The 18,831-nt window shown below is 42.2% G+C and overlaps 1 protein-coding gene across 1 annotated transcript in view; it reads left to right on the top strand.

Moving 5' to 3' along the window:
• Window positions 1-18,831, top strand: part of TXNRD3 (thioredoxin reductase 3) — a 32,006-nt gene that overhangs the window by 11,790 nt on the left and 1,385 nt on the right. Inside the window, exons 2-15 of the mRNA XM_077325373.1 lie at window positions 1,102-1,162; window positions 2,966-3,075; window positions 6,223-6,342; window positions 8,384-8,456; window positions 9,597-9,716; window positions 10,104-10,246; window positions 12,292-12,407; window positions 12,498-12,723; window positions 13,166-13,258; window positions 13,570-13,646; window positions 14,651-14,807; window positions 15,654-15,761; window positions 17,643-17,738; window positions 18,369-18,503. Coding sequence (XP_077181488.1) covers window positions 1,102-1,162; window positions 2,966-3,075; window positions 6,223-6,342; window positions 8,384-8,456; window positions 9,597-9,716; window positions 10,104-10,246; window positions 12,292-12,407; window positions 12,498-12,723; window positions 13,166-13,258; window positions 13,570-13,646; window positions 14,651-14,807; window positions 15,654-15,761; window positions 17,643-17,738; window positions 18,369-18,503 — 1,635 coding nt within the window. The remainder of the gene's footprint in view (window positions 1-1,101; window positions 1,163-2,965; window positions 3,076-6,222; window positions 6,343-8,383; window positions 8,457-9,596; window positions 9,717-10,103; window positions 10,247-12,291; window positions 12,408-12,497; window positions 12,724-13,165; window positions 13,259-13,569; window positions 13,647-14,650; window positions 14,808-15,653; window positions 15,762-17,642; window positions 17,739-18,368; window positions 18,504-18,831) is intronic.

Here is an 18,831-nt window from a genome sequence, read left to right as displayed (position 1 = left end):
GTCCTCTGAATTTCCAGAAATACAGAGACACTGTGCCATAGGTTGTTTTAAGACATTGGCCGCTATTTTTTTATATCTCTGCAAGAAAGTTACTAGGCTCTCTCATATACCAGTTCTATGTCTGTCTACAGTAGCACACAATATCTTTGCACATCTGCAAACAGATAACAAAAAGTGGGGAAAAGTGTGCTGCTGTCGATGCAGAAGCCACTGACAATCATGCAGCCATGTGCATCATACCAAATAGAATGCTTTCAATAATAGGTTCTTTTAGTTCAAGGAATTTTGAAAGAAATGGAGCATACTGTTCTTGTACTTCAGTTGGGAGAAGATGTTGTCTGGATTTTAGGAGTCATGGCAAAAACCTGTACAGTGAGATCATAAGATTCCAAAAAGCCATTGAGAATTGTTGGACAGTGTTTCCTAGTGTCTTCTAAAAGTGGCCCCAATTAGTTGTGATGACGTGTGGGATGGGGGAGCAATGGGGGATGGGGGAGCAATGTACTCAGGTTGCTTGCCCATTCATGTGTAAAGCAATGAGCATCTGTTTTAAAGACAGAGACACTTCTGAGAGGATCTAAATCCTGCCTGTTCCCTCCCTCATCTTACCCTCCTCCATGTTCTGGACCACCTAGCTTTTTCTTAACATTAGAAGCTGGTCAAGCTGGAAGAAAAAGAATGTTCAGCTAATGGAGGACACCTTGTTGAGGAGAGACAGTAGCTTTCGTAGGATGATTTTTCAAACGAGAAAATGAAATCTTTGCTTTATCCATGAACAGGAGGACATGCATTAGACTGTTAAATATAGTTTGACCCATGAATAGTGACTGAGAGGTGGTGATAGCACCAATATTACTGAATATAAATTTAGCGGTGTGTGACAAATACAGCCTTTGTGCACACCTTCTAATTACCTGTTTAGGCACTTTAACGTAATTAGCTGCAGAAACCACAGGAAACAAAAGGGTGACTTTTTAAATAGGCGAACCCATATTGAAAAGCAATTATTTTTCTTTTCCAGTTAGAGTAATTCCAGTGGTGATGACATTTAATTTTTATGCCTTTCAACTTCTTCTTTTCTATTTTTCTTCTTTGTTCTAGGTAAAAGAACTTTTCCATTCTTTGGGAGTAGAATATAGTGCTTTGGAGCTTGACAAGATAGGTAAGTTTACACTGGACAAATAAAGCAACCTATATAGACGTTGGTTTTCCTCTTGTCTTCTTTTCTTGTCCATTAGCTACCTATTCAGGTCTGTACAAATCAGTGAGCATCTTCTGGTAAAATATTTCCTGAAATCTCTTTAGTTGCTAAACTTCGAGATCTTAAGCCTAATTTGTCCGTCTTGAAATTTGAAGGAATTCAGCTGGCCTTCTATATAAAGCTATTTCTATCTTGAGTGTGTGTAGGTTGCTTTTCTGCGAACACTTATTCTCTTGTATTGTTTGCTAACTTGTTAATGATTGCCCTGGCTCATAAAAAGCCTTCATGAGGAATGGTTGAGTCATTGGGCTGAACACAGATCCAGCACAGGCATTGTAATGAGTGCTGAGTGCTAAGCCAGGTCAGCTGAATCAACCCAGGTGATCAGTGGGGTGACAGATGTCGCAGCCAGAGCATTCTCACAACTGGACGTTCTCTTGAGATTTCACTAACTTACTAGGGAAATACTGCTTGCATACAACAAGTAGTTTTTAAATTGATGATGGTGCTGATCTAAGCTGGGAAATGGTACCAAAGTCAGACTACTAAAAGGAAATGATAGTAATAGCCTGGCTTTGGATATGCTCAGTTTAACACAACACTTTTACCGGCTCCATGGGCTGTAGTGTGCATTACATTTAAGATGGTTTTTCTGTTCGCTATTTTGACCTCTTTATGAATCTAATAGTAATTTTTTTAAGGTCCTTTATCTTTTATTGAGATGGAAAGAATGTGTTCATTCTGGTTATAGGTTCCAAGGCCAAACTTCAGCAAGAGAGAAGGGATGGGGTCAAGGCTGTGGCTGATTGTGAGGAGGGTCTTGGAAGAGATGTGGTATCAGCCAAGATTGGAGAAGTGAAGGCAGGAGTATATTGGTACAAGAGGTCTTTAATGGAAAGAAATAAGGAGTTTATGAGGGACAGGAGGCCCAGGAAGGATCAGAAAAACAGGAGAAAATGGCTTTGCCGTAATTATGCGTGAAGCCCAGGGCTATGTATGCAGCGTTGTCAAGGAGAACAAGAAAGCAGAGTTGAAACCAGACTTTGCATGCGTTCTGCAGAGTGGATGCTGACTTTGTCAATTACTATGGTGAGTGTGCAAAGATAGGACAATGCGAAGCCTAAGCTAGCCTGATCTCATCATATCACAGGTGCTAAGCATGAAGTCCTGTGGCAGCATTAATGTTTGAGAGCTCACTGAAGTTTCATGATTTCGTGCATCTTAGGAAGTGGGTGCGAACTTGTGAAAATGTCTTCTAGTCCTCTTCTCTTAGCAGCCCTGATTACTGGTAGCCTCATTATGTATTGCTTTAAGGTGACCTGAGAGGAAGGGGATATTACAGCACTCAGTTCCTTGTCTTTTTCTTCTTCTGTCATCTAGTTGTTTTTCCCAGTGCCTGTCAACAGACTTTATAAGGGTCTGTGGCTCCTTCTGTGCTCGACTCCCATTGGGTTCTGTCTCACCATTGCCCCAGCAGTGGGGATAGGGCCAGCCTGGGTGGGTCTCTGAGCAGATTGTTCCTGCTGTTCCCCATTTCCTGACAGGTGCAAACATACCCCTTCCCATTGTCTGTTTGACAAGTACACAGGTATGTCCCACTTCCATGCCCCATGTGCCTTCTAGTGCAGTTTGTGGGGTGTACTGATCATAATGGGGTTTGTGTGTGTGCCAGTACCTGTCAACACCGGTTTCTTTTCCTGTTACCCAGTGATGGAGGACCCATGATTCCTGGTTAATATGTATACCTGTTCTGTTTTTCTATAGATGATGGCCCCAGTATTCAAGATGTCTTACTAGGATTAACAGGCCAGAGAACGGTCCCCAATGTGTTTGTCAATGGAACTCACGTAGGTGGATGTGATCAAACTTTCCAGGTAATATTGTACTTTTTCCTCCTTGACATGAAAATTAACTGCAGTAAGATCATGATGGTGTTTGTAACCTCCAGTCAGCTGAATTTTTTTGCAACCTTTAACTATATATACATTAATAATATGGTAGTGAATTGTCTTTAACTTATTTATTTAATTACATTTGTATATTGCCTTCCCCTGAGGCTCAGGGCGGTTCACGTGGAACATAAATGATACTTTGAACTTTGTTTCTGCATCAAATAGAATAGATACAATACAACAATGGTAACAATAACAACAGATAACAGTTTAACTAGGACAATGATCAAACAGGTCCATGGTTCAGTTTAGGTACATGGATTTCTGAGAAGGAGGTTCAGGGGCCCAGTGGGTGTTGCTGATTCCAGTTGGCCTCAGCCAAATGTCTTGTGGAAGAGCTCTCTTTTGCTTGTCTTACGTACATGCAACTAAAACACAAAATTCAACCTCCCTTTTTTCTTCACTTGGATTCTTTTAGGATAAAATTTCTGTCCTATCTTGATAGTTTAATTTTTCCAGCATTGCCCTTCATAGTTTATTTTAAAGAAATGTAACTAGATTCAAAGCTAATTCTGTTTCTTTCCAAATGCTCATTGTATGCATAGAATTGTGATAACCTTTCTAAGCACTTGTTAACTATTAAAGTTCAAGCAAGCAAGACTGACTCTTGTGCTTGCTGGAGTTTAGATCAGTAAAATGGGGCTATATAAGTGTCTAGACTTGTCCGGGGCATGGCTTAGGGAGACTTAAAGGTATACTTTTTTATTGCAGGCTTACCACAGCGGCTTATTGCAGAGGCTTGTAGGAGGTGGCAAAAGTGAAGAGATGGAAGCCTATGATCATGACCTAATTGTTGTTGGCAGGAGATATGGGAAAAGGTCCTGCTCCTCTCTGTAAAACACCAATCCCCTTTAATCCTGTTTGGTGTGTGAGCAGAGCATCTAATAGCCAGTCAAGATCCCTGGAGGAGTTACATGGGGGGGAAGGAGCGAGAAGGGAAAAAAACAGTAACACTGTCAGCTCAGCAAACATTGAGTCCAGTAGCACCTTTAAGACCAACAAAGATTTAATCAAGGCATGATCTTTCGAGTGCATGCAGTCTTTGTCAGACAACATGCAGCAAGGATCATAAGGGTACAGATATAAGGCAAAAGTAAATTAGTGGCAAGTTAGTAAATGTCATAATATCCAAATTATGCATATGCAACAGACAAAATGCAACAAAGATCATAAGGGTACAGATACAATGTCAAGGTTAGTAATTACTAGTAAATACTTTCCCAGTTGTAAAAAGAAATAATTAAAAGTGACTAGTTGCTTGCTCCATTTGTTTTCATTCATTATTTCTTTTAACAACTGTGAAAGTGTCTGCCATTAATTACTAACATGGACAGTTTTAATTCTCCAATGTTTTTGTGAACTATACCTGAACTCAAAAGGACTGATAGGTGTTTTAAGCAAAGAATTACCATACTGCATAATTTGGATATTATGACACAATTTACTAATTTGCCACTAATTTACTTTTGCCTTATATCTGTACCCTTATGATCCTTGTTCCATTTTATTTGAGGAAGAATGCACGAACTTGAAATATTATGCCTTGAATAAACCTTTGTTGGATTTATCTTAAAGGAGCTAATGCAGTGGTCCGCAACCTTTTTCAGGTTGTGGACTGGTGGGGGGGGAGGGTGATTCGGGCGCATGCATGTTTGTGCCATGTGTAGCAGGTCCGCACATGCGCGTTTGCACCATGCACGGCCGCAAACGCACATGTGCGGACCCGCTGCACATGAGTGAAAGTGCTGCACATGCACGTTTGCAGCCGAGTGTGACGCAAATGTGCATGCACGGACCTGCCGTGCATGCGTGAAATTTTACGCCGTGCATGCGTAAAATTGCCACGTTTTGGCGGCCGATTTGCTTGCGGCCTGGGAAGTTTCTCACTGTGGGGGGGCAGAGAGAGGGAGCCGAGGCCTTCGGGCCATGGCCCAGTGGTTGGGGACCACTGAGCTAATGGACTCAATTTTTGTTTTGCTACTTCAGACCAACATGGCTACCCACCTGAAAATGTCAGCTCAGGTTAGAGAGGGTCTGAATCAGCTAAAGAGACTAGAGGGAACCTGTCTCAGATTGCCTTTTGTTGTAAGCAAGCTAAACCAGTGATGGGTGGAGACAGGTTCTCATCCAAGCAACAGGAGACACAAACCCTGTCTCAGAAGTCTTTTGTGTCTTTTGTGATAAAGGAGGCTAGCCTGAGGAAGAGACTATAACTGTCTCAAAGCCCCACTTTCTGAGGGGAATTAATAAAAGGTCATTTTTGAGAGAAGTTCACATTTACTCTGGGAGAATCCTGAGATCAATATGGGAGACTAGTATTCATCTAAAAGACGCTAACTAGACTGCTATGTTCCTAATTATCAGCTAATTTTAAATGAATGGGTCTAGTAAGGACATATTGCATCTTTAAATAGTTTCCATCATCTTTTCTGAGCTACCTTTCCCCTTTATCCCTGGGAGTAAATAAAAGTCCTTTCTCTACATCTCTTATGGGTACACTCTGAAGCCACTTGGATTATGTCTGTCAGGTGGAGGCTTGGGTAGAAGCCACATTGTTGGAGATTTTATATCATGCTTCCTCTGATTCAACATCATTTTAAATCTTTACCTTTACACCCTGTAATGGCACTTTTATGAGCCTCTTTTGGCGCAGGGTGATAAGGTAGCCGACATGCTGTCTGAAGCTGTGACCATTAGGCTGGGAGTTTGATCCCAGCAGCCGGCTCAAGGTTGACTCAGCCTTCCATTCCGAGGTCGGTAAAATGAGTACCCAGCTTGCTGGGAGGTAAAATGGTAATGACTGGGGAAGGGAATGGCAAACCACCCAGTATTGAGTCTGCCAAGAAAACGCTAGAGGGCGTCATCCCAATGGTCAGACATGTCTCGGAGCTTGCACAGGGGATACCTTTACCTTTAATGGCACTTTTAAAGTTCAGGCAAACAACAGGAAGGACATGGGCTGACTGTTGGGTTTATGGCACCCTAGATGGGTAATTGGGGCTCTATAAGTGTTTTGGCTTTGTCATGGACAAAACTTAGACAGACTAAAAATGTGCTTTCTTATTACAGGCTTACCATAGTGGCTTATTGCAGAGGCTTTTAGGGGATAGCAAAAATGAAGAGATGGAAGCCTATGATTATGACTTGATTGTCATTGGTGGGGGATCTGGTGGACTTTCATGTTCCAAGGTATGAATTCTGTATGGTTCTCTATTCCGTATGGAGTGCCTGTATGCTTTTAACTTTTTTTTAAACGGTTGTAGCATCTCCCATTTGCTGTATGGCTGGGTGGATTGATATAAATCAAGGAACACTAAATCCATTTTTTTAAATTCTCGAGTGAAAGACTAATCGTAACCATTTAAACAAAAGCGTTCATTTATTATGTTATTAAACAAAGGGGTATACTTCTAATTGTAAATGTGGTAACAAAGCTGAATAGAGCCTCATGCAAACCAAAGGCGCACAAGAAGATGCTTAAATATTTAACATTTATATTACTAAAAATTAGCAATGTTAGCACCCTAAAATAGCTTAACTGACCACAGCTGTCACATTTATTAAGGAGTGCTGTTTGAATTTAAATAGAAGGTTCTTTATCCCACTGTTCCTTTTGGTTTTTGTATGCCTTCTCTCTCTTTTGTAAATGCTCTGATTATGACCTAATTGTCTTATCCCAAGAAAAAGTAAATAAATGGTCATCCAGATAGATCAGTAGAGGATATCTGGACTGGTTAGCCAGTCCCAGCCCCCCCCCCCCTAGTATTTTAATAGACTCTTCCATATGGTAATTGGTAACTCTTTAGCAAGATTGCATGTTACAGTGGCACCACAATGAATGCAGCTATCCTCCTTAAGCAGGAAAACTGAGAAAGTTTGCTGGGGAAGGAGGAGGAGAAGTCCGCTGTACCCAGGAATACAATGGGTGCTAGGATGCACACCTGCACTGTGGCTTTTCTGGGGCTGGCTACATGGCAAAAGCTCCTGCCCACTCTTGGACACATGAGGCCCCACCTTCAAACCTGAAGCAACATTCCTGACTAGGGTTGTATGCGGCGGCGTCTGAATCGGCCATGCCAAGCTGACACAGCCAGCACTGCGGGGGGTGCCGGTGCGTAAATTAGTGCACACACGCAGGCAAGATTTATAAATAAATAGATAGATTTTGACTTGACCTGTTTTTGCTTCATCAAGTTTCATGAGCTTTCTAAGGCCCTGGAACTAATCTGACACTCTCCCACTTTCAGGTGCCATGTATACCTCATACTTTTGGTTTCTGTAACATAGTACACCTTTGATTGCATTTCCTAAAGAAGTTCACAAAAGAAACAAGAGTGGTGTATTTGGGGGCATGTGGAAAGAGGATTGGAGTAAACTATGAAATACTTGTTGATGCTAGAGCAGCAGTTATTAGCCGCCATAATGCTGTGACCCCAGTGGCGGGGGCAGTGGGCGCATGCGGAGTTCTCAATATTCTCGAGGTGGCGTGGAGGTGGAAGCAAGGCGTCTTTGTAGGGCCCTCAGGAGGCAGGTGGGTGCTAGCAGAAGCCCCCGCACAAGGATTCGGGCGGCAGTGGCGGCTCATCCTTCTTGGGCACTCTCAACATCAACAGCCAGAGCCTGCTGGTGTGCTTCGATAATGGCCTTCTCAGCCTTGGCAGCCCCATGCTGCCCTAGCCCCCCAGCACTGCCACAGAGCTCTCTGTGCCTCCCACCGCAGGGGGCGGCCAGTCTTGGGACACTGCCTACTCATTCCCGGAGCCCCGCTGCACAGAGACCTTCTCCCACAAGCAGCTGTTGCAGTTGTACCACCTGTTGTCCTCCCACCACCGCCGCCCACATCTGCCCTCCGCAGTTGCCCACCATGGCGGCCACCAACCTGGCAACCCCACAGAAGGGGCCAGGCAAGCCCAATTGGGGCTGCAACCCCAAGGTTGAGAACCACTGTGCTAGAGTAGAGGAACATTCAATCATATATGGATTTATTGCAGTCTAACCATGAAGTCAGTGGGCCTCAACTAGAATAAGTCTACATTATTAGATTCCATGTTAAACAATGAGCTAAACTGTGTTCCAGAAATAGATACATGATGCTGCACTTCAGCCAATGTCTACTTTATGCATTGGTGCCTTTCCGTGTGTTTTAGCATGACATTTTATGAAGTTGTGCCTTTTATAGGCAAAAGTATTTGCACCTACTGAATTCTAATGCTCAGCTGTTTATTTACAGGAAGCTGCAGTGTTAGGAAGGAAGGTCTTGGTGCTGGATTATGTTGTACCAACACCCATGGGTACTACATGGGGTATGTCTTTCATGCTTAAACAGCTTTTAGAATTGGCATTGATAATATTCTTGGATTTTATTAGTAATTGACCATATCTCACTATGTGGATTGCCATGGCGGGGGGGGTGGTGGTGGCAGAAACATTGGTCAACATGGCTAGCTTCCTACACAGTTGCTTTTGTGCAGAACAACATTTTCATTTGGCAATTGAAACACTTGGTGGATTCAAAATACTGATGCCCATGAATGCAGAAAAAATGCATTTTGTAGTACATGTTGGTAGCCAGATTCCTTTACCCTTAAATGTAGCTTGTGTCTATGTGTTTAGAATATTCTTATATTTAAATGGTTAAGTTGGCTTTACAATAAATGTGTCACACCATTAAAGTAGTAGCTTTGGTTCATTATGAATGTTATGATGAAACATGGGATCAGATTGTAGTGACTTAGGCAGAGTCAGATTCATAGGGCACTGAAGAACATAATAAAATTTCAGTCAGTTGACCATTGTCTTTTGTTCTTCCGATAATGTGTTAATAGTCGGTGAGACTGCCCTTCGGCTGATCAATAACAGATATGTGAAAGTTTGTAGGAAAATGTTGATGGTTTTATCTTGTTCCAAATACATTGACGCTGGAACCCTGCTCATGGCCCCACCATAACCCATTCCCAAAATTTCATAACTCTATAGGTTATAGGTGACAAATCTAACGTTGCCATAGTTGTACTAGATTTTGGAGATATGTGAAATTCACTTCAACTGGAACTGAAAAATGCTTTTACAGCTATTGGACTTAAACTGTGGATGCAAAATGATTGTATGTATCCAGTCTGACAGCTAAGTGATAGATTACATTAGGGATCCCTGATCAGCAATCTCATAATGCATAGCTTGGTCCTCAGATCTCGTGTGGGGCTGTTTTTGTGACCTGTTTTTTCCACCAGAGTATTAATGGAGTTAATGACGGGGACATCCTGTTTTACGGCACAGCTGTCTGCATAAAGTGGCATGATGGCATGGGCTAGGGGAAACTACCTATACTGACACAGTGGTAGTGCTGCATAATAATTTTATACCTGAAATGCAAAAGTATTAGTATGATGGGCAGAATACTGTTTTGATAGGGAAACACTTTTTAATGAAACTTCACCTTTCAGGACTTGGTGGCACATGTGTAAATGTGGGCTGCATTCCTAAGAAGCTGATGCATCAGGCTGCCCTTTTAGGCCAGGCTCTTCAAGATTCGAGGAAATTTGGTTGGCAGTATGAAGAGCAAGGTACGTAAGGTGACAGTCATGGGGAAGAGGCAAAGCCCTGCAATTCGTGCACAGTTGACAAAGCTATTAATTGTCTGTATTCTGTTTACATTCCCTTGTCCCCCAGTATGATTTTCAGCCTTGGCTACTTAACCCAAGTGCATGTTGTGAATGATGTGCAATTTCTTTAATGAACAGCAGGAATCTGAGTCTCTTTTAAAATGAAGTTGTGCAAGCAAGTTTCTTTCTTGCAAGTTCTGTATAGATCTTTATCTGCACACATTGTACTAGCAGGCGTATGAAATGATGCTAAATTGTAATTGAATTTGCTTTGTAGTACTGTTTGGTCAGTTGAATATGGTCAACACCTTCTTTAATTTTGTACATGCAAATGTTATCTGTTGCTAGTAAAACACAATTGGGGGACCATGGTAGAAGCAATTCAGAACTACATAGGATCCTTGAACTGGGGATATCGGGTGGCCTTGCGTGAGAAATCGGTGACGTACCTCAATGCATTTGGAGAGTTCATTGGGCCACATAAGATTAAGGTAACTTGAGCATGGACATGGCTTTTGATCTATCAGAGTGTTATTTTCTAGTTGAAACTTTGTGCAATTTATGAAGTTTGTTGTTTGAAAAACCCAGGTGGTTCTTGTATTGCAAAAAACCATTACTGTTGAAATTGCAAAATATATTGAGTAGTATCTTAACAGATTTTCCATGCATCAAGTTTTCCCTCTTTCGCTACAGCTTCTTCCTGCATGGCTTCTATCCATATATTTCTTGATCCCCAGCATACTAAAAAAAAATCATGTTCTCATGATATACTGGGTGCTATATCTAATTGTCCAGTATGTTCCCCTGAAGTGCAGATGAAAAAAAAGTAAAGCACTGCAAAGGGGATAAAGGGCTATATTTCTGCGACACAATGGGAGAATCCAAACTTGCAGAGAAATAAACAAGTTGGTGAGGGTAACTTTACCAAAGGAGTAAAAGTGATATCTACAAGTACATGTAGATATTCAGCAACAGAAGATGGTAAGCTCAGGGGAAGGGAGGAACTACAGAGATTGCAAACACAGGGAAAGCTGCTGGCTACAGCAGGAGAAATACTGGGTAGAAGGGATTCAAAGAGGTAAAAAATTCAAGTGACTTTATATCCAATCCTTTCCCCAAGCTTTATGCTGATTTCTCTTTGCAAAACTTGATTTTTGAAATTGAGAATGTTTAGTAGTAGCAAGGAGAGGAGTAATACATGACTGAGAGGCCTGAAGAGAAGGGTAGGTCATTGTACAAGGCAGAATTTGTACCTTAGGAAAATTTAATGACTCAGAAATATTTGCCTGTACACTTTCAACTATGTTGTTGCAACTAACTGTATTTGAAGCTTGCTTTTGAAAATGGAGTTTGCCCTTCTCAGCAGATGAACTTGCTGCTGAGGCTTATGGACAGAATGCACAGGAAGCTAGCAGCTCTGCTGTAAAATGCTAAATATCCTTAGTTATATTATTACTTTTCAGCTTTTTGTCATGAAGGCACTTGTGATACACATGCCAAAAGTTTTGAAGCTGTGTTTCTACTGATGTTGCTGATATTATATGATCCCTCCTTTATAGCTAAATGTGCTAGAATTATAGAGATGAACAGTATCTGCTTGATTTTTTTAAGGGGCTTGGTAGCATCTCCCTTTCTTAGCATTCCTGGCCAAACTTAGAATTCACAGCAGTTGTATCAAGCAGCTTGTGAAGTTCTAAGAAATGTCAAAAACCTTTAAAAATTTAGATCTCTAAAAATATCCACCTATATCTTAGGCTGGTCTTAGGTCCAGTGGGCTGATTCATCGAAGGACATCACCCATGAAGCCATGTCCAAACATTATACCTGGGGGAGAGCTTACAAAAGGTCAGCTTCGATAGTAAAGCTGGCAGCAGTGTTTCTCAGTCTGCCCTCCCTGTTCATAAAAAGAGCCCTACTAGATCGGAGCAGTGGTCCATCTAGTCCACCATCTTGTTTCCAAGAGTGGTCAACTAGTTATTCTAGAAGTCCAACCAACAGGGCATAGACGCCTGCTCATTTGATGCTGCCTCATGGTACTGGTATTTAAATGAGCTGATTGGCCATTAAGGCTGCCAGGGAAAACTCCAGTGGGACTATGGCCTGGGAGTGGATCTGTGTGAAGTTGACTGTCCCTAGAAGGGCAGCTGGGATGTATTGAGATTACTGAGGATACAACAAACTTTTTTGCCTAGTCTTGTCCATTTCCATCCTTTCTTACAGTTCCATGATCCCCAGCATAGCCCCAGTAGTAGAGTGTCATTTAAACATTGTGGTGAAATTATTTGTATTCCCTTTTATGAAGATATATATATATATAGTGGGAGTTTCAATTTCTAACGCTATAGAACTGGTCTTGCATTGGCCTGCTGTCGCAGTGCTTCATGTTACAATGCAGTTCAACTGGTGAAGTATATTGCTGGCAATCACTTGCAGAAAATTTGTTTAGAAGAATGCTAGCACTAAGTCAACAACAGCAACACTTTATTTAAAGTCCTTCAGACCAGAACAAGTATTAAGTCATGTTTCTTTGTGACAGGCAACCAACAGGAAAAGACAAGAAACTTTCCATACAGCTCAGGCAATTGTCATAGCTACAGGGGAGAGACCTCGATATCTAGGTATTCCTGGAGATAAAGAATACTGTATTACAAGGTGGGCTGAAACTCAATTTACGAATCTCTTTAAAAAAAACAACAATAAAGTTAATATTTAACCATTTGCCTGAACACTTGTGTCTTTTAGCGATGACCTTTTCTCTTTGCCCTACTGCCCTGGAAAGACTTTAGTTGTGGGAGCTTCTTATGTAGCTTTGGAATGTGCAGGATTTCTTGCTGGCCTTGGCATGGACGTCACAGTTATGGTGCGCTCTATCCTCCTACGTGGCTTTGACCAAGAAATGGCAGAGAGAGTGGGCGCATATATGGAAACTCATGGTGTAAAATTCATCAGAAAGTTTGTTCCTGTGGAGGCAAGTATCTTCACTTTTCAAATCAAACTACAGGGAAAAGAGGGCTCTTAGACTGTTCTCTGTATGACCAGAGTTGCCAAGAGACCTGGAGGAAAATGACATGACCCTTTAGAAGAAGAAGAGGAGGAGTTTTTATACCCCACTTTTCTCTACCAGAAGGAGTCTCAAAGCCAGCTTACAATCGCCTTCCCTTCCTCTTTAATAGAGGACTTTAATTGAGACTAAACATGTGAAAATGAAGATCTTCATAGCATGGAGGTAAATAGCATCCCATTAAGGTTCTGTTAAAGGACAAGACACTTTTCCAGGCCAGGGATAACACTGGAGTAATATGGCAGATTAGTTGACATTGTTTGCTAAGGGTTGAACAAGCGAATAATTGTTTTGAAACAATACTACTCTATGGGTTGGGGGTTTTAAAGCTTAGAGTTGTTCTTTGTAGATCATAAAGTTAGAAGAAGGCATGCCTGGAAGACTCAAAGTCATTGCAAAATCCACTGATGGATCGCAGACGTTTGAAGGAGAATACAATACTGTAAGCAATTTTACATTTTGTTTGTGTGTAGATAATTGTTTTGAATATGACATGGATTCTAGCCATTGTCTACCAAGATTGTATATACTTACTACCCAGACTGACAAACTATCAAAATAGAGTTTGTAACGGATTGAAAAAGTATTTAACGGATTGTTCCCCTTGAACTGTACTACTGCCCTACAATAGCATTAAAAGGTTGGGAGTTGTGGGGTGAGGTTTGCTTAGAGGATGGGGTGAGGATGTCTTAGATTCTTCTTTTGGGAATCTGGTTTCTCTGCAGTACAGACATTGGTTCCTTTTTTGTGCAGGTTTTGATAGCGATCGGTCGCGATGCTTGTACCAAAAACATTGGCTTGGAGAAAATTGGTGTGACTGTTAATGAAAAGTATGTATTTATCCCATCCTTTTCTAAAGAATTTTAAGTTATGTGATCCTCATTTCCATGGCTTTGCCATCATAACTCAAAAGCAGGTTAGGCTGACTCAAAAGTAGTGTTCGCAATCACATGGCAGAGTAGGGATCTGAACTCACGTCCCTAGGCCTAGTTCACCCGCTAACTGCTATTCCATACTTGCTCAGGCCTTTTGAGGAGCATGCAATACCTACTGATGCATGTCTTCCTTTTTTTAAGGCTTGAAGAGAAATCTCTTCTTCCCCTGCCTGTTTTTCCTTCCTGCTTGACAGATTTAAACTGATGAATAACCTGAACTAATGAATTAATTAAGCGATTCAGGGCAAAAGAAGAAGGGGACAACAGAGAATTAGGTGGCTGGATGGAGTCACTGAAGCAGTAGGTGCAAACTTAAATGGACTCCGGGGAATGGTAGAGGACAGGAAGGCCTGGAGGATCATTGTCCATGGGGTCGCGATGGGTCGAACACGACTTCGCACCTAACTACAACAACAGTGAATTAATATAGAAGTGAAGATGGCTATCTTAGGCTTCGTTATCAAAAATATGTTTTGTGCTAATATTCTATATCCATGTTTATAGTACATTATTTTTACCACCTGTTAAGATATTATCCATTCTAATTTTGGTGTGGTGTTTACTTGGTTTAAATTAGGTCCATCTGTTTCATAATTAGCAATCAATATTTCATGTACACAGATGTTTGAAATATTTACCCAGAGTAAAATTTGAAATTTGAGTTTCCATCAGTCATTAGTAAGCAGTCTCAGTCTTTATACTCAATAACAAATGCTTCTTGAATCTGTGTCTATATGTCAAACTATGGATCTGGTTTGTTGAATTCTAAAAACATAAGGTGACAAAAGAACTGCTACCCTCTGCCTAGTATGAAAGGATTCTGTAGCTAAAAATACTTGTTCAGTCAAATATTGGAGAAACAATATTGGAATGCCAACTTGTTTTCTTTCCATAACAAGGAATGGGAAAATACCTGTAAATGATGAAGAACAAACCAATGTGCCTTATGTTTATGCTGTTGGAGATATTTTGGAAGGAAAGCTTGAACTTACACCAGTTGCCATACAGGCAGGCAAATTGTTGGCCAGGAGGCTTTTTGGAGGGAATTCTACAAAGGTAAACATCTAATTCCTAATGCTAGTTTGTAGGTTCTGTGCAAAGAGCTGGGTGTCTTATTAGGATAGGTTAAGGGAGATGAAATGAGCCTCTTGTGGCGCAGAGTGGTAAGGCAGCCGTCTGAAAGCTTTGCCCATAAGGCTGGGAGTTCGATCCCAGCAGCCGGCTCAAGGTTGACTCAGCCTTCCATCCTTCCGAGGTCGGTAAAATGAGTACCCAGCTTGCTGGGGGGTAAACGGTAATGACTGGGGAAGGCACTGGCAAACCACCCCGTATTGAGTCTGCCATGAAAACGCTAGAGGGCGTCACCCCAAGGGTCAGACATGACTCGGTGCTTGCACAGGGGATACCTTTACCTTTAAGGGAGATGAACTTGGACCACATCTAGTAGTGATGCTGTTACTGACAGTCCAATCTTCAGCTGAATTATTGCATCAGTGCAGGTGGTTGTAGAATTGGGTTTAAGAATGGAAGTGAAAAGCTTAGTAGGTGTCTTGGCTATACTTCTGCTCTTTGTCCTGCTCTCTATTGTGCAACCTTCTTTTCAATTATATTGTTGAATTTTACTGTCCCTGAGAAGGGTTGCAAGTGGCATGCTGGAATTTTGGTAGGCGGAGCTGGAAATAATAGAGTTGGGAAGAAGGCAGTCAGTAGCTGCATCACATCCTAGTAGCCCAAGGCCAGAGGTTGGCCTTGGGGCTCAAACTGAGCCATACCCCCTCTTAAGAATGCTGCTTTTGTTGTTTCCATATGAAACTGGTAATTAAGCCACTATGTAGGCTGGAATAATTGGTTTTCCCATTGCTTTTGATGTATTACATAGTTGTGTTTGTTTTTTCTTTTTAGTGTGACTATATTAATGTGCCAACTACAGTGTTTACACCTCTGGAATATGGCTGCTGTGGACTATCAGAAGAGAGAGCTATTGAACAACTTGGACAGGAGAATATAGAGGCAAGTCTTAGTACTTTTATTCTAAATGCAGTCTCATTGTATGTATCTTTTGAAGGCTGGAGCAACTATCAGTTCCTTGGAGTATAAAAATATGATGGTACACTTTGTAGTATTTAATTTGGATGAGGTTCTTTGTATGGACATCTTATCCATGGTTCCTCTTAATATTTGTGAAACTGCCCTGGGGGTGGAGTGAGTCTGGGGTGTCCGAGTTGGAATAGGGGCTGATTGGCCTGGCCCCTCCGGCTCCCACCCTCTGTCGCCACCTGCTCGCTGCCACATCACCCTGCACACACACAAGCACACACACAGCTGCCAGCCAGGGCCCATGCCACCAACTGTCTGCTGCTCCACCCGCCAGCCTGCTGCTGGGGGGCATGCCTGCCACCTACGCCACACACGGAGACCTGCCTGCCCAGCTGCCACTTTCCACGCGGCCATACCACCCTCAAACGCCTGCCCCTGCCGCCCACTCACAAGCCAGGGTCGTCTCTGCCTGCCAGCCTGCCGCCCACCTTACTGCACCCATGGTAGAGATGTCCCGTGCCCAGAAACTGCTGAGGAATCAGAGCTGTGGGCAGTGACCCTGCTGCCCCAACAGCCACGCCCGCACACTGCTGCCCTGGTGACCTGAGTACACCGAGAACAACGAACAGGAGCCTGCCCCGTACCTGCAGACTCTGCAGCCATGCTGCCTGCCAGCATGCCCTCGGCTACCCCAGCCCACGTCCTGGACACCGCCAATGGTACCACACCGCCCAACAGACCCCTGCTGCCCCAGCCGCCACGGTGCCCGACACCACCCCAGCCACCTTCACGCCTCGGAGCCCTCTGACGCACCAACAGCCCTCTCACTGTCTTTTGCGCCCTGCCTCCCGCCTGCCTGCTGCTAGCACCCGCTGTATTGAGAGTACAGCAGGCTGGAAAACTAGTAATTGAAATTGTGATGGCACTTTCTTCTTCCAGATAATTTAGAAAATTAAATTCCACACGCACTCCAAATTTTCTGCAGGGAATAGCCTGTTCAGCAGAACATCTAGTTCCTTGATGCATCGTGGCCCTAAAGATTAATATGTTGGTCTCTTTAGGTAAACTATTCTACCATTTCAACCTTTTTTGAAGCGTAATATTTCTTTCCTGATTGAAATTTGAGAATAGATGCAACTTATGTTTTCATTTCATTATTTTAATTCCATTTTACACAGGGAGCATTCTGCTGCATAGCAAAATCACAAGTGAAAATAATTTTTAAAAAATCTTAAGTGCATGGGTTGAGAAAACTGACGTTGATTTTATGGTTACCTGATACTTTTGATGGCTAAAGGGTTTTCAGAATAAAATTTCCTTTAGGGAGAGATGTAAGAAAATACTGAATTGGCTAAGTAACCATCTGGGAGGCAAGAAATCTCATAAATAGGGTGCCACCATCTAGTGGGACCTAGACTTCGATCCCCTGCTGTTCCTTAGTTCAGTGGTGTTAGAGCAGAGAGTAGGAAGGAACTCAAAGGCATTCTGCAGATAAGTGATTTCCTCCATCTACACTCCAGTCTTTTGACTAGGGAGGGGTATTGCCCTTACACTGCTGACAGAATCTTCTGACAAGACTGTGAGCTGGTGCATTTACTGCTTATGGTTCCCTGACAGAATGAAGCAGAACACACACGTCAAAGATCTGGCTAGTTTTTAAGATGGGGGTGGGAAGCTTCCTGGTTCTGTTGGAGTAACAATGCTTCAATCCTGTTCTCACTGTCACTTGGCTTTTTACTGTCCACAGAATGGCATCCTGTTTTAGAAATGAATGGTTACTGCATTGCCATGCTTCAGTGATCAGCACATAGAGGAAAATGGACACTTTAAAAATCCTAACTTTTTCTTCCCCAGGTGTATCACACGCTTTTCTGGCCACTCGAGTGGACAATTCCTGGTAGAGACAACAACACTTGTTACGCAAAAGTAATCTGCAATAAGCTTGATTGTGTATGTATTCAGTTCTTGTGTATTTCAAGTTTGCAAAGAATAAAGAGACGCTAGGAAGCATAACAGTTACTGTGTCTGAACTCAGGGTAATCCTTTAATTTTCACTGTGCAAATGTTCTGTCATGTACTGATAGACAGGAGTGGACAACTTGTGGCTTTCCAGATGTTACGTTGAACATGCCTGCAGAAGCTACGAATATGAGTGCATAAAGCGCAAACTGCCATATTATATTCATTAGGAAGCCGCTGTCTGAAGCAAATCTCTGTGATACTACTATTGTATAGTAGTTGCTTTAGAAGTGTATAGGCAGTGTATGCTTCTTTCCCAGGCAGGAAACAGACCCATGATACCTCTGTTTATAAATATAATCCAGTTTACTTAACCCTCTTCTTGAGTAACCAAAGATGTTTAATTTAAGAGTTCCATGAATCCAACAACCCTGGGTTTTCTTACCATTTTTAATGAGTTCTGGTGTTCTGCAAATAGATATAGTAGTAGGATTACGTAAAACTAAACCGATACCAGCATCTGTATGTATCAGTAATTATCGCCTTCCAACAGCTGCCCATAATGGAAGGTAAAATACTAACTGGGCTATTCTCTCCTCCCATCCTTTCCTTTCAACAAAGAACCGTGTGATAGGATTTCATGTTCTTGGACCTAATGCTGGGGAAGTTACTCAGGGCTTTGGAGCTGCAATAAAATGTGGCATCACCAAGGAGTTGCTTGATGAAACAATTGGGATACATCCAACCTGTGCAGAGGTAAAGCAGTAGTTAATGGTTTTGATGTGAGCAGTTGGTAATGTACATTGGCGGTTGTTTTTTCTGTTCTTTATTAAGGATCCGCCCCTCTTTAAACAAACAACTGTTCTTGGTTCCATACAGCAGCAGCTCCCCCCCTTCTGATTCCTTACTAGATCAGTTTTTTTGCCATTTATTTATTAGACTTTTAGATCTTCCCCCTCTGATAGCTGTCTTGGGGCAGCTTGGGTCATACATTAAAATATTAAAACCATTTACAGTTGAAATAAATTCCTAATGAAGGAATGCCCTGCCACTACTTCTGAAGAACCTGGAGTCGTAGTGGTTC

Source organism: Paroedura picta, chromosome 3, assembly GCF_049243985.1.
Source record: "Paroedura picta isolate Pp20150507F chromosome 3, Ppicta_v3.0, whole genome shotgun sequence".
Lineage (NCBI taxonomy): Eukaryota > Metazoa > Chordata > Lepidosauria > Squamata > Gekkonidae > Paroedura > Paroedura picta.
The sequence above is the reverse complement of the archived record's forward strand: the minus strand, read 5'-3'. Positions and strand labels throughout refer to the sequence as shown.